Raw genomic sequence first — 15149 nt, 5'->3', positions numbered from 1 at the left:
CCCCTCCCCCTCCCCCTCCCCGTCTTTTTTTTTTTTTTTTTTCCTTTTTTTTTCTTTTTTTTCCTCCCCGCCAGCGGAACGCAGGCGCTGGCCCCCTCGGCGGCCGCGGGGGGGAGCAGAGAGGAACGGACCGACGGCCCGGCGGTTGCCTGGCAACGCCCGCTGCGGCAGCGCCGGCGGCAGGAGCGCGCGGAGAGGCGGCCGCGAGCGGGAGCCCCGAGCCGGCCTGTCCCCGCGGCCCGGCGGGCTAGGGCCGGGGCGATGCTGCAGGAGGAGTCGGACCTGTCTCTCGTGATCGCGCAGATCGTGCAGAAGCTCAAGGGCTCCACTCTGTACGCTCAGCTGGAACGGCAGGCCTGGGTGAGTGCGGCCGGGCGGGGCGGCGGGGCGGCGGGGGGTGCGGGCGGCCTCCCCGCCCCGGGCCTCCCCGCCCCGGGCCTCCGCCGCGCTCCTCCGCCTCGCGCCGGGGGTCCTGGCGTTTCCGCTGAGGGTGCGGCGCAGCGCGCGTCTGCAGGCCGGAGGCGCCGAGGCCCTTCCCGGGCGCTGAGGCTGCGAGCTGCTGGAGCCCCGGCGGCCACGGGCTTGGGCCGCGCCCTGCCGCCCCCCCCCCCCCCCCCCGGCCTCGTCCTCTCGGTGGCTTCGGACCCCCAGCTGCCTTTTTTCTTTTTTTTTTTTCTTTTTGCCCTCCGAGCCCCCTGCAGAGACGTCTTCCTCATTCTCTCCATCCCGTTCCCGGCGTATCCTCTGATGTGCTCGGGCCCTTGGGCCCTTGGATGCCGAGGTTGACCGGGAGGCCCTTGCCGTCCCGTGTGCGAACGTCCCAGAGATGGGGTCGCGCAGGGACGCGACTGTGTCTGGTTTCGGTCACTTGGCTCAGTGCCCTTGGGCGGTCTCACTGGTTCTGTCCTTTGTTAACGGCTGAGTAATATTTCGTGTTTGGATGTGGCGCGGCCTGTTCATCCGCCCGTGCACTGGTTGCTGCGCATTTTCGGTTGCGGTCAGGGGTGGTCTCCCCCTGCAGAGCCCACGAATGCAGCGGGCATATACATTTTGTTTGCATATACATTTTTTTAAAGATTTTATTTATTTATTCATGAGAGAGGCAGAGACACAGGCAGAGGGAGAAGCAGGCACCATGCAGGGAGCCCGACGTGGGACTCGAATCCGGGACCCCAGGATCACGCCCTGGGCCAAAGGCAGACGCTAAGCCGCTGAGCCCCCCAGGGATCCCGGGCATATACATTTTGATAGAGGTTTTTGTTTGCACGTTTGTTTTCTCTTGAGTAAATAATCTAGGAGCGGAATTGCTGAGTTGCTGCGTAAGTGTATGTTTCGTTCTATGAGAACCTGCCGGACTTTTCCAGCGTATGATTCTGCATTTTTTTTTTCTTTTTCTTTTTTTAAAGATTTTATCTATTTATTCATGAGAGAGGCAGAGGCAGGAGAAGGGGGAGAAGCAGGTGCCTCGCGGGGAGCCTGATGCAGGGACTCGATCCCGGGACCCTGGGGTCACGACCTGAGCCGAAGGCAGACGCTCCACCGCTGAGCCCCACAGGTGCCCCGATTCTGCATTTTCGCCAGCAGTTATGAGAGTTTCGGTTGCTCCGCATCCTTGTTAGTACTTGATGTCAGTTTTTTTTTTTTTAATTTTATTTATTTATTCATGGGAGATGGAGAGGCAGAGACACAGGCAGACGGAGAAGCAGGCTCCATGCAGGGAGCCCAATGTGGGACTCGATTCCAGGTCTCTAGGATCACACCTTAGGCCGAAGGCGACGCTAAACCACTGAGCCACCAGGGCTGCCCGATGTCAGTTTTTATTAATTAAAAGATTTTATTTATTTATTCATGAGCAATACAGAGAGACAGAGACACAGGCAGAGGGAGGTGCAGGCTCCATGCAGGGAGCCTGATGCAGGGACTGGACCCCAGGACCCCGGGATCACGACCTAAACCCAAGGCAGACCCTCAGCCACCCAGCCACTCAGGTGCCCCTAGTTAACTTTATATATTAATTACATTCCTCTGGTAGGAGCATAATAATATCCCATCATGGCTTTGATTACATTTTCTTTTTGACTAATGATACCAGGCATCTTACCATAGGTTAATATCTTCTTTGATCAAGTAGTTTGTGTAAATATTTTGACTATTAAAAAAATTGTGTTTGTTCTCCTATAGTTGGATTGTAAGGACTCTTTATATATGACAGAAATCTTTGATCAGATACATGTCTTGCAGATATTTTCTACCAGTCTGAGGCTTATCTTTCCATTTCCTTAACTGGATCTTTCAAAGAGCAAACTTTTTTATTTTGATGACAATTTTAAAAAATCAGTTTCTTCTTTTATGATTTGTGTTTTTTTGCCCTACCTGTGAAGCTGTGTCTAACCCAGAGCCTCAAAAATTTTCTCCTATGTTTGGTTCTGGAAGTTTCATGGTCGTAGCTTTTACATTTAGATCTGCGATCCATTTTGTGTATTTTTGATATAGATAGATAGATGTCCAATACCACACTTATTTCCAGTACCTGTTGATTGACATACCTATTTATCCTTTCTCCACTAATTGCATTGGCACCTTTGTTGAAAACTGATTTAGGACACACACACACACAAACACACACGACTATTTCTGAGTCTTTGTCCTGTTCCACTAATCTATTTGTTTTGATTTTTGTGAACTTATAGTAAGTGTTGAAATCAGATAGTTAGTTTCCCAACTTTGTTCCTCTTTTTCAAAATTGTCTTGGCTATTCTAGAACCTTTACTTTTCTCTATAAAGCTTAGAGTCATCTTGTAAATTACTATAGAGTTTGCTGGGATTCCGATTGGGATTATATTGAATATGTAGGCCAATTTTGGGAGAATTGATATGTAAACAATATTGAGTAGTCTGCCTATGATATTTTACCTCTATTTCTATTTATTTTTTCTCGACAGTGTTTGATAGTTCAGTCTATGAATCTTGCACATACTTTGTTTAGATTTTCCCTTAAATACTTATTTTTTTGATGCTACTATAAATGCCAATTTTGTTCTTATTTCATTTTCCAGTTGTTTGTTGTTAGTATGCAGAAATATAATTGATTTTCGTATATTTACCTTGTATCCTGTGATCTCACTAAACTTACTTATAAGTTATAGTAGCACGTTTTGTAGATTGCATAGGATTTTCCAAGTACATATGTCCTACGTGAATAAAAACAGTTTTACTTTTTCCTTCCAATTTGTATTTCCTTTCCTTTCCTTTCCTTTCCTTTCCTTTCCTTTCCTTTCCTTTCCTTTCCTTTCCTTTCCTTTCCTTTCCTTTCCTTTCGCCTTGTTGCACTGGCTAGTACCTCCACTGCAGTGGTGTATAGATGTATTCTGTTAGGTCGAGGAAACTCTCTTTTATTCCTCATTTTTTGAGAGTTTTATTATGAATGGATGTTGAATTTTGTTAGATACTTTCCTTGTATCTGTAGAGATGCTCATGTGATTTTTTCTTTTTTAAATGTGTTGATATGGCAAATGATACTGACTGGTTTTGAATGTTGAACCAGTTTTGCATTCCTGAGATAAATTCCACATGGTTTTAATACATCATTCTTTATATATATATATATATATATATATATATATATATATATATATTTCTTGATCTGCTAGTATTTTGTTGAAGATTTTGTGAATATTTTCATGAAGAAAATTGGCTTGTAGTTTTTTTTTTTTTTTTAATATTTTATTTATTCATAGAGACACAGAGAGAGAGAGAGAGAGAGAGGCGGAGACACAGGCAGAGGGAGAAGCAGGCTCCATGCAGGGAGCCTGACACAGGACCTGATCAGGTCCTGGACTGAAGGCAGCACTAAACCGCTGAGCCACCCGGGCTGCCCAGCTCATAGTTTTATTTTCACATCTTTGTCTAATTTTGTTATCAGGTAATGCTGACCTCATAAATTGGGTTGGAAAGTGTTCCCTCTTTCCTATTTTCTGGAAGAATTTGTATAGAATTAAAATTATTTTTTTCTTACATATTTGGTAGAATTCCCAATAAGGTCACTGGGGCCTGGCGTTTTCTAGGTATGAACATATTCTGTATTAAAAACTTAAGTAAAAAATATATGCAGGGCTCTTCAGGTTATTTATCTTGTTGAATGTTCCATGTGCATTTGAAAAGAATGAGCATTTTGCTCTTGATATTCTACAAATGTCGACTGGGTCAGGTAGACTGGCAGTTTTGTTCAAGGGAGTGTGGAGGCGTACCGCGTATGGAAACTTCAGTCAGTAGAGTTGGGGATCAAGCTGGGCTTGAGTTTTATTACCGTCATTAGCTTCATTGTCCCACAGGCTTCAAATTTGATGGGCTGCTGTAACTTTGTGCTTAGGAAGGGCCCCAGAATACTGGAAGGTTTTTCTCAGTGTTAGTTCTGCATCCTGTGCTTTCATTGGCCTCTGCTTGCCTGTGCCACAGGCAGGTCTCTCTTCATGCTCTGCTCTTGTCCTCAGAAGTTGGAATGTCATTGTTACTCAGTCCTAAGCTCATGGTAGGCACGGGCATTCTCTGTTCTATGGGTCCTGTCTCAGGCCATGTGCCTTGGGAGTAGGTCTTTCTCAGTGTTCTTTCCTCTTCTCCCCTTGGCAACCAAAGTGCCTTGGATCTGTGGCTGATAATGGGTGAAGGAGATTCCGGACCTTTGCTAGTGCTGGCTCACCTCTGCTTGTACTGGTGTAGGATCCTGGACCCAGGGGAGGTTGTTTTTTTTTTTTTTTTTTTAAACCTTCCCATGAGGAGGATCATTTTTGCATCTATCTCACCCTAGAAACAATTAATTATTGCCTTGTCTTCAGAATGAAATGTTTTCTGAGCTTTCCCTCAGGGGTTTAAGGCCTTTTCCTCAAATGAATGGAAAGTTTAGGCAAGATAGCATGGTTTTTTTATGCCTGTCCTGGAGTGGCAGCTTGTCTCCTCTTGTGCACCTGTGCCGCAAAAGGAGGCTTTCTGCAGTTCTTTGCACCCATTCTTTTGGGTGGGCACCTGTTAGAGATCCATGGAAAGAGCACGAAAGTAGTATAAATTCTCCTTGTGTTTTGAGCTTCTAGTTATTCTAAAGTTATTTCTTCCTGAGATACCTGGAAGAATTTTCCAATAAAGTCCGTGTCTTAGATTTTCTTTTGGCAAGGTTTTGTTTGTTTGTTTGTCTTTAAATTAGCAGACTTTAATTTTTCAGGATAGTTTTAGGCTTACGGCAAAATTGAGCAGAAGATACAGAGTTCCGATATATTCCCTTGCACACAATTTTCCCTATTATTAACATCTGTTATTAGTGTGGTACTTTTTTACAATTGGTGAGCCAATATTGATACATAATTATTAAATAAAATCCATAGTTTACATCAGGATTCACTTTTTGTGTTGTACAGTTCTAATGGTTTTGACAGATGTATAATGTCATATATTCAGTATTTCTGTTCCTTACTAGAATAGTTGCACTGCCCCCCAAATCCTCTGCCTTATCTACTCTTCCCTCCCTCTTTTCCTCCCAAGCACCTGGCAACCACAGACTTTTCTCTCTATGATTTCACCTTGAAGAATGTCATATATATAGTTGGACTCATGCAGTATGTAGTAGCATTTTCTTTTTCTTTTTTTTTTAAGATTTTATTTATTTATTCATGACAGACACAGAACGAGAGAGAGAGAGAGAGAGAGAGAGAGAGGCAGACATAGGCAGAGGGAGAAGCAGGCTCCATGCAGGGAGCCCGACGTGGGACTCGATCCCGGGTCTCCAGGATCACGCCCCATTAGTCCTCCGTTAATGTAATAGTTACATGTTTTTTTGTTGGTCTTTAAATAGCTACCCTAGAGGTTATAATTAATAGTCTAATATAAATATAGTCTCATATAAATGATCACATTTACTATTTCCCTGTTATGTAATGCTAAAACTTAGAATACTTTACTCATTAATGTATTTTTTCTTTTGTTATTTTTGCCATGCCTTTTATGTGTAGTTTAAATCCCTCAAGACATGGCTATTATTGTTTTGTAGCGTCAATATTCAGTCTGTATTTACTCATTTTTAACTGCATTTTTATCCTTTCTTGCTCATTTACTTCTATGTTTCTATATTTACTTCAGAATTATTTTTCTTCCTCAATAAGAACTCTTTTTAGTATTTTTTTTAAGTGCAAGTTTCCTAGGATGAATTCCCCAGTTTTATTTGTCTGATTATGTCTTTATTTCATCTTCATTTTTGCAGGATATTTTTTTATACATTTCAAAGTTGGCAATAATTTTTTTTCAGCACATCGAGACAATTTATTGCCTTTTGGCATCTTTGTTTTCTGTTATGAAATCAGCCATTAGTCTTTTTGTTGTCCACTGAATGTATACCCCCCCACCTTTACCTTGTCTGCTTTTAACATTTCTTTCTTTTTTTAAATTTTTATTTATTTATTTATTTATTTTATTTATTTTTAAATATTTTATTTATTTATTCATGAGACACACATACACAGAGAAAGAGAGAAAGAGAAAGAGAGAGAGGCAGAGACACAGGCAGAGGGAGAAGCAGGCTCCATGCAGGGAGCCCAATGTGGGACTCAATCCCGGATCCTGGGATCACACCCTGAGCCGAAGGCAGGCACCCGACTGCTGAGCCACCCAGGCGTCCCTTAACATTTCTTTCTGTCTTTGGTGTATAGTAGTTTTGTTAAGATGTGCTTTGGTGTGTTTTTGTTGCTTGTTTGTTTTATTTATTATTTGTTGTTTGTATTATTGTTGTTATTTGTATTATTATTATTTTATTTATCCTGGTTTGAGTTTGTGGGGCTTCTTAAATCTGGAGTTGATATCTTTTACCAGTTTTGGAAAATTCTTGGCCATTGTTTGTTCCAGTATTTTTTTTGTTGTCGTTCCATTATTTTTTTCTGCCACATTTTTCTCTCTCCTCTCTGAGACTCCAATTTATACATGTTAGACATTTTACTGAATCCCATATATCTCCAATACTCTTTTTCTGTGTTTTCCATTATTTTTTTTCTCTGCATCAATGTAGATAATTCTTTTGACCTTCCAATTCACTAATCCTGTTTTAGGCTATTTCCTATCTCCTGGTAAATCCATGTATTACACTATTCACATAGTGTATTTTTCAATTCAAAAATTTCCAGATGGTTCTTCTTAATTGATTTAATTCTTGGATAAAATTATCTGCTTTCCATCTATTTTGTCCATTTATTTGTCTTTTTCAAAAAACATAACACGTCATTATTTTAAAGTCCTTGTTAGTTACCACCAATATCTGGATCACATGTAGATCTGTGTCTTTGCTGTTATTTTCTCTTAGCTTTTGTTTATCTGATTTTTGCTATCAGCATGACTAGTAAATTTTTATTTGATGCTAGACATTGTGTATGAAAAACTGTAAAGCCTCTAGGTGATATCTTACTTTATGGAGGGTTCCCTCTTCACTGAGAAGATAAGTCTTTTGACAGGTCACTATAATCCAGTTAGGGAATGTTCTGGATTGAGGCTGAGTTTAGCTCAGTTAAGCTCAATTTTCCTTTGGTTCTTTCCTGGCTCTCCAGGGTTTTCAACTAAGAATTTGATGTATTCTAGAGGTCCTTTTTGTCTTGGGTCCCACAGTCTTATGTTTTTCTTGTCAGACTTCTTAAAACAAGAACTTTTTACAGGTTTCCTGCTTAGACTTTTAGCTTTCCACTCCACAGAATCCTAGTATTCAGAGAATTTCTTGAGGACAAAACCAGTCAAGTGCTTAAGACCTCCAAGTCTCTGCCAAAGCTCTCCTATTTCTCTGTCTACTTTTTGTAGCCCTGCTTTGTGCTGGGTTTGTATTGATTCTCTGCCTCTTCCTGTGCTCAGAATAATGATCCCAGGGAAGACATGGCTATAGATACCAGTTCATCTCTCAAGATTTTTCCCTTTCTGTTACTGTAGTTTTTGTTCTCTCAGCAACTCTCTTCTACCTTCAGATAGTTGATTTTTTTCTCCTTGGCTCTACTTGTTTTTCTATGCAGAGGTGCTGATCAGCCACCAGCTCCTCCATCAACCTGGAAATGTAAGTCCCATTTTGTGAGGACTGAAGAAGATAATATGCCTGGCACATTTTAAGTGCTCAGTAAAATGGAAGCCTGAGTATTCCTTAAAAGTCCAAACAAGATTGCTTAGAGCCCTCAAGGCTTCTTATGGCCCTTAGAAAAATGGTCAAGATCCTTGATCATGCCTATGAAGCTTGGTGATACTTACTGTTCTTCAGTCTACGTCTACTCTTTCAGCCAAGACCATTTAAGGTTTTAAGTCTTCCATAACCTCCCAGTTTAGTGGCCCGTAGTACCTGGAATTTCTTTCTTTTTTTTTTTTTATTTAAATAATATTTATCATACCTGTATTTATTTTTTAAACATTTGCTTTGTCCATTAAAGTATAAGTTTCATGAAGACAGGAAAGGAGTATGTCTTGTTCTGCTGTATTCTACACCTAGCAAATAAAAGATTAAACACCTATGAATAATATAACCTTCTTTGGAGATTACTGCCCTGAGGAATTATTTTTGTTGCTTTCTATTTTGAACTCCACTCACATTAATAAACATGATTATTTATTTGATTATTCAACAGTATTTATTGAGCATTTAGTGTATGTCGGGCACAACTCTACTCCCAGGGGAAACAATTGTGAATAAAATAAAGTTCTGCCATCATGGAGGGATGATAGCATCACAAATAAATATAGGCCCACAATCCCTTACCTAAAACCTGGGGGCCAGGTATGTTTTGGAATTCAGATTTTTTTTTCAAGTTTTAGAAGGGTAATTCAGACATTTTCTGTTATTTAATATCCCTACCATGGTCTTGTAGCACCTTGTAATTATACAAATTAATATTTCTGCTACAAAATGTAAGAATTTTCACACTAAGTGTGATAAATAATGACTATAAATAGTCTCATGTCAATTCAGGTCAGATCAGATTTTGCTGCCAAATGAGTTCAAGTCAGGACCGATTATGCCATGAGTTCAATTATGAAAAAACTTTGACGTTCAAGGCTTTTCAGGCCTTGGAATTTCAAATAAAGGATAATGTATCTGCAGTATAACATCAGTTAATTACTTTGATATAATAAAAAATAGGGCAAGGGAAAAGAAAGAAAAATAAGCAGGGTAAGGAGATGGAGATGATTACCTGGGAACTCAACTTATATTTGGCTGGTTCTCAAGATACATGAAGTGAAAGATCTATAATATTATAGATTGATACTTGAATGAAATTATAGATCTTCTAATATTAATACAACCTTGAACTTGAAAAAATATGTTAACAACTTTGCTTTAGCTTATATCTACTACTGCAGACATTGAGTAGAAGTAAGCTAACTCTTAAAAGGCAACTCTACAATCAGTTTTTTTGTTTTTGTTTTTGTTTTTCTTTTAGATTTTATTTATTTATTTATTTGAGAGAGAAAGAGCATGAGCAGGGGGAGGGGCAGAAGGAGAAGCGACTCCCGCACTAAGCAAGGGCCTAATGCAGGGCTTGATCCCAGGACCCGAGATCATGACCTGAGCCAAAGGCAGATGCTTAACTGACTGAGCCACCCAGGAAGCCCCTCTACAATCAATTTTAATAACATACTTTTAAGCAACTAGCTACTTATTTGTTACATTCCCTTACAACTTTAATCCTGAGGGCAGTTTCAGGCTACCAGCATTTTCCTGTGCTGTCCTCATTTTGTCTGAGTATATTCTGAAAGTGCTAGAGCAGTGTTGGTTCAACTTAATTTGAAGAATAAAATCACATAGAATATGTCAAAGACAAATATAAATTATTTTTAGACTATTGCCCCATCATTAGCACTTCTTTTTTAATATTATAATTAAGCTGTATTTAATATATATCCTTTTGTGTTTTTTAAAGACATTTATTTTTGCAAGGGAGAAAGAGAGAGAGAAAGAACAAGAGTGGGGAGGGGCAGAGAGAGAAGCAGCCTCCCCGCTGAGCAAGGAGCCCCATGCAGGACTTGATAGTAGGACCTTGGGATCATTACCTGAAACAAAGGCAGACGCTTGACTGACTGAGCCACCCAGGAGCCCTAATATATCCTTTTGTAGATTGAAGTTTAATTATCAAGATCTTCATGTAATAACATGGAATTTTGTGTTTCTGGAAAGGGTGATGTTTTTTGATTTCTAAGTTTTCTTGAGTTTGTTATGAAGTCAACCTGCATCCTAAATTGAATTTCCTCACTCATCCTCTAGACACTAGAGTGATAACCAAATCCAAATTTGATGTTTAGCACCAAGATCAACATTGTTATTTTGTATCATTCATTATTTATATTTAAAATGGATGTTGTGTAAAACCTCAAATGTCATTTCCATTCCATTAAGTGTTTAATAAGTCTTGTTGTTCAGATTGTTATTATAAATAATAGAATTGTGAAAGGAAGGAACCTGAAAGAAGATATGCTTTGGAGAGAGAAAGAATAATATAATTGATAGGATGTTGTTATAAGTCTAGAACCCCAGAGCATCTCAGTGCTAGTTGTCTTTTACTAAAAAATTTATGAAATTGTATTTAAAATATTGTTTTCTATTCATTATCCAAAATATATACATGTAGAGATAATTTAGAGATAATAAAAAGAAGAAACCTTCATTTATCATTTATTTTAAGGAAATGAAAATTTAATGAATTTAGATAAATTTTAATGAAATATATTTTCTGTAAGACATAGAACATTTATTGTTTTTTTTTTTTTTAAGATATCATTTATTGGAGCACCTGCATGGCTCAGTCAAGTTTCTATCTTTGATTCAAACAAAATAAAATCTTAAGATTTTATCTATGTATTTGAGAGATGGTGTGAGAGCACAAACAGAGGGAGCAGCAGAGGGAGGGTGAGAAGCAAGCTTCCCCCTTGAGGAGGGAGCCCAATGCAGAGCTTGATCCCAGGAACTGGAATCATGACCCGAGCCAAAGACAGACACTTGACCCACTGAGCCACCCAGACTCCCCAGAATATACATTGGTATTGAAAGGCCTGTGCCATGAATGGAGCTTACCATCTTCTGTCTTTTTTTTTTTTTTTTTTTTTTTCCTCTAGGGTAGGATTTGGTGTATATATAGTTAAGCTGCAGGTTGGACTACTGCAGTTGATATATAAATTAATAATTCAGGGACTCTGATTGTATTTGGTGTGAACCAAGGACTGGTATCATTCTTACCCATATCTGTCTTGGCTATTGTTGTGTTCTTTAATCCTGGAAAGTAAGATAATTGTGGGAGTGCTGAAAATACTGACTCCATCTTTGGCCCTTCATTATGTTCATGTTCACGGATGACCTTTCTTGGAGCTATGTGTTCCTGGCTTCTTGGAGATTAAAACACATAACTTAGAAATGCCCATGAAGGCTAGAATGGGGGGAGGCTTGCTTTGACTTCTCACGAGTCCATTAAAGATAATTTAGTCTTTCTCCTTCCTGATGCACAGGTGGTGCCACAAGATCTAATTAAAGGTTAGCTGTTAGTTAGATGCATGCAAAGCCTTTGAGGTGCATGCAGACCCTTTGATCTCACTACAGTGCCCTCCTATATATCCTGTCACACTATATAATCTGTGGACTAAGGTCTAGACTTTGTGGAGAAAAGCTATACAGCTCCTGAATTGTCATCTGCTGATCCACCCCTATCAGTAAGTTACCTTGTAAAACTGTGTAAGTTGTATAGAGTTTCATTTTCTGGCCTCAAAGTGCCTTCTCTCTCTCTTCCATTGATTGATTGATATGGTATCAATTTTTTAATTTGCATTTTAGTTAATTAACATATAGCGTAATATTGGTTTCAAGAGTAGAGTGATTCATCACTTACATATAACACCCACTGCTCATCACAAGTGACACCCTTTAACTGATCGCCCATTTGGCCCATCGCCCATCAGACTACCTTCTAATAATCCTCAGTTTGTTCTTTAAAGTTAAAAGTCTCTTATAGTTTGTCTTCCTTTCTCTCTCTTTTTTTCCCATTCCCTATGTTCCTCTATTTTGTTTCTTAAATTCCACATAGGAATGAAATCATATGGTATTTGTCTTTTTCTGACTTATTTTTCTTAGCATAATATGCTCTAGCTTCATGCACATCATTGCAAATGGCAAGATTTCATTTTTTTGATGGCTGAGTAATATTCCATCACACACACACACACACACACACACACACACACTACTTCTTTATCCATTGATCAGTCAATGAACATTTAGACTCTCCATAATTTGGTTATTGTTGATAATGCTTCTATAAACATTGGGGTGCATGTGCCCTTTATAATCAATATATTTATATCCTTTGGTTAAATACTTAGTAATGCAATTGCTGGATTGTAGGGTAGTTTTATTTTTAACTCTTTGAGGAACCTCCATACTGTTTTCCAGAGTGGTTGCCCCATTAAAGTGCCTTCTCAATTTGGGAATACTTTACTGTCTCTCCCTCACCTTCTTACAACTGTGTAGAAATGAATGATTGTATATAGCATTTAAAAATAAGAAACCTCTTTTCTCTATAGAATTTATATACTTGGGGAGAAGGAGTTAACATAACTATTAAAATATGGATTTGCTTTCAGTAAGTAAGCATATCTCTTTGCATTTTATTTCAGCATGGAGTTGCTTACAGGTCATGTCACGTTTTTGAATTAGATAAGGCCAAGCTGAAACAAGGAAAATTGATTACTAAATGTGAACTGAAGACTGGCTCAGGCATAAAGTATATTATGAAAGGCTAAGAAGTAAAGATGTGAAATAAGGGAGATAAGACAGCCAGTGCTAGCAGAGAACTGGGTCAGCTTTGGGATGTCAGCAAAAGAAAACCAGTGAAGGATCTATCTTCAGGTGAGAGAAACCAGAGCAGGGCTTGAATTATACAACACAGATGGAGTATAAGGCCTGATCAGCTTGCACAGAGCCAAAACTTCCAATTTGTAACTAAAACTCATTCCTGGCTACAATGCATGTCCCCTGGGACTACTTAAATTACAGAAATAGATAAGGTCTACAGTTTCATAAAGAACCAAAAATATTAGGAAGGAATGGGAATACCCAATTCAGCATATTTTAATTGAGCCTCTTCTGTGGTGGTGATGGAAGATACTAGACAAAGTCCCAAACAGTGATGTTAATGAGAAGAATGTGGGTTGATGCAGGAAAGAGCATTCATTTATCATACTTTTTCTTAGCTTTTTTTCCCCCAAGTTATCTCTACACCCAATGTGGGGCTCAAACTTAAGATCCCAGGATTAAGAGTCACATACTCTACTGAGTGAGCCAGCCAGGCACCCCAGCTTTTTCTGTCTCTCAGTACATTGGGAGTTCCTCAAGAGAGAGAGAGGGACAATCATGTCTTGTTTTTCTTTTTATATTCAGCAGCTGGCACATAGGATGTGTTCAATTAATTATTGAAAGAAGAAAGAATGTAAATAAGTATACTAGGCATATACTAGGATATAAATATACTCAAAGGACACAGCTGGGGATAGAGAAGGCTTGGCTAGCACTGAAGGTGGGAAGATTGGAGTGAATTTCCAATATAGGAACAGCAGGAGGTTAAGCAGAAGATATCTGTTGTAGGGCACTTCTAGAGAGTGAAGGAGTTCAGAAAGTCTCCCCAAAATGTGCCACTTTGGTATGTGGACTGTTTTGAGTTGAAGGCAATTGAGATCTTGCAGGCTCAAAAGAAACCTTTGCATTTAGCTACCTAGAGGATTCTAAATTGTGGTGTTTCCCAGAATGAGAATTATTACCAGAGATAAATTTTATCTGAGTGACCCATCTGTATGGCAGGGCAAACATCTAATTATGAAACATCTGCTCTTCTTACTGCTCTGTGGATTACCTTCCTTCCTTTTGAAGCCCCAAATTTCTACTCCATTCTTTAGCTTAGGATGGCATGTATATGTCCTTTTACCTTTCTATTTTGAACTTGATATGTATGTGGAATTCCCATATGTATGAATTTAAATTTGATTTTCTCCTATTAATCTGTTTCATGTCAATTTAATTCTTAGACCAGCTGAAAGAATCTTGAAGGGTAGAGGAAAATGTTTCCTTCCCAACAAAAGATAAGATTATATAGGTTCAGAAGGACTAGGTTTTTGAAGATCATAAATGCCAGAATAATTTGCCTTATTCTGTAGGTTTTAAAGGGGTCATTGAGGTATTTTGAGGAGGCTGAAGACATGAAGGGTTTTTTAAGGAGTATTAATCTGGCACTTGTGAGTTCAATAGATAGGAATGAGAGAGGCCGTTCCAGCTTCATCTTCCACTTTATTCCTTCCTACGTTCTCTTGGAACTTTTGCCTTTCCATAAAGTGATAATGCGCAAGAGCATCTGTATACCTTTGCTCAGTCTACTTAGTTTATACTCCTTTGGTCCCCTTTTCCAGTTCTTAAATTAGAATTAATTGCTTGTCTTAATGGATGATACCTTTTTTAAATATGGTTTTTTTAAAAAACATTTTTTTTCTTACAGTGGCATTAGTTTTTTTATTGAGTTTCTTGTCTGGACTAAAAATTCCAGAGAACAAGAGCAATCACCATGTGTTTCCCATGGGGTTTTTGCAGGTGTAAGTCTAAGGAATCTTCAGTGCAAATGCATTCATTGAGAACATGTTTATGAAGTACTCACTATGTGAAAGCTATTGTGCTGATTCTTGAGGTACAGAGATGAAAGACACTTAGATTCTGGAAAACTTGAATTCACCACTATGAACTTGATAGCTCCTCAATACTTAAAAGACTTTACTGGTGATATTTATGATGATGTTAAAGAATGTTACCTTTTGATATTGTTTAGTGAACGTGTCTAGTGCATCACTTAATATATTCAAAATGATCAGTGCATAATGTTATGAAGTCATGAATAGGTGGAATATTGATTCAAAGTGCAAAGCAGAGCATTACGTGTTTATGTAATAAAAAAGTGAAAAGTTGACTGATGTTCAGATTCCATGTTGCAACTAATTTTTAGGAAACTACTGGTCAAATTTTGGTAGCTATCAAAGGAGAATATCTAAGTATCTTAAAAGGATACCCTTTTCTAGTTATATGGCCTTGCCTTTTCCAGTTATATATCTGTGCAACACTGACCTTTCTCATA

At 39.0% G+C, this 15149-nt stretch overlaps 1 protein-coding gene across 3 annotated transcripts in view; it reads left to right on the top strand.

The window, feature by feature from the left end:
* Positions 1-148: 148 nt before the first annotated feature.
* TBC1D19 (TBC1 domain family member 19) overlaps positions 149-15149 on the top strand; it is a 141998-nt gene continuing 126997 nt past the window's right edge. For 2 of the 3 annotated variants that reach the window (XM_049108719.1, XM_025438657.3), the window contains exon 1: positions 149-360. In XM_049108719.1, coding sequence (XP_048964676.1) covers positions 262-360 — 99 coding nt within the window. In that variant the 5' untranslated portion in view covers positions 149-261. The remainder of the gene's footprint in view (positions 361-15149) is intronic. The other variant, XM_025438658.3, reaches the window with a different exon arrangement.

Source organism: Canis lupus, chromosome 3 (assembly GCF_003254725.2).
Source record: "Canis lupus dingo isolate Sandy chromosome 3, ASM325472v2, whole genome shotgun sequence".
Lineage (NCBI taxonomy): Eukaryota > Metazoa > Chordata > Mammalia > Carnivora > Canidae > Canis > Canis lupus.
The sequence above is the reverse complement of the archived record's forward strand: the minus strand, read 5'-3'. Positions and strand labels throughout refer to the sequence as shown.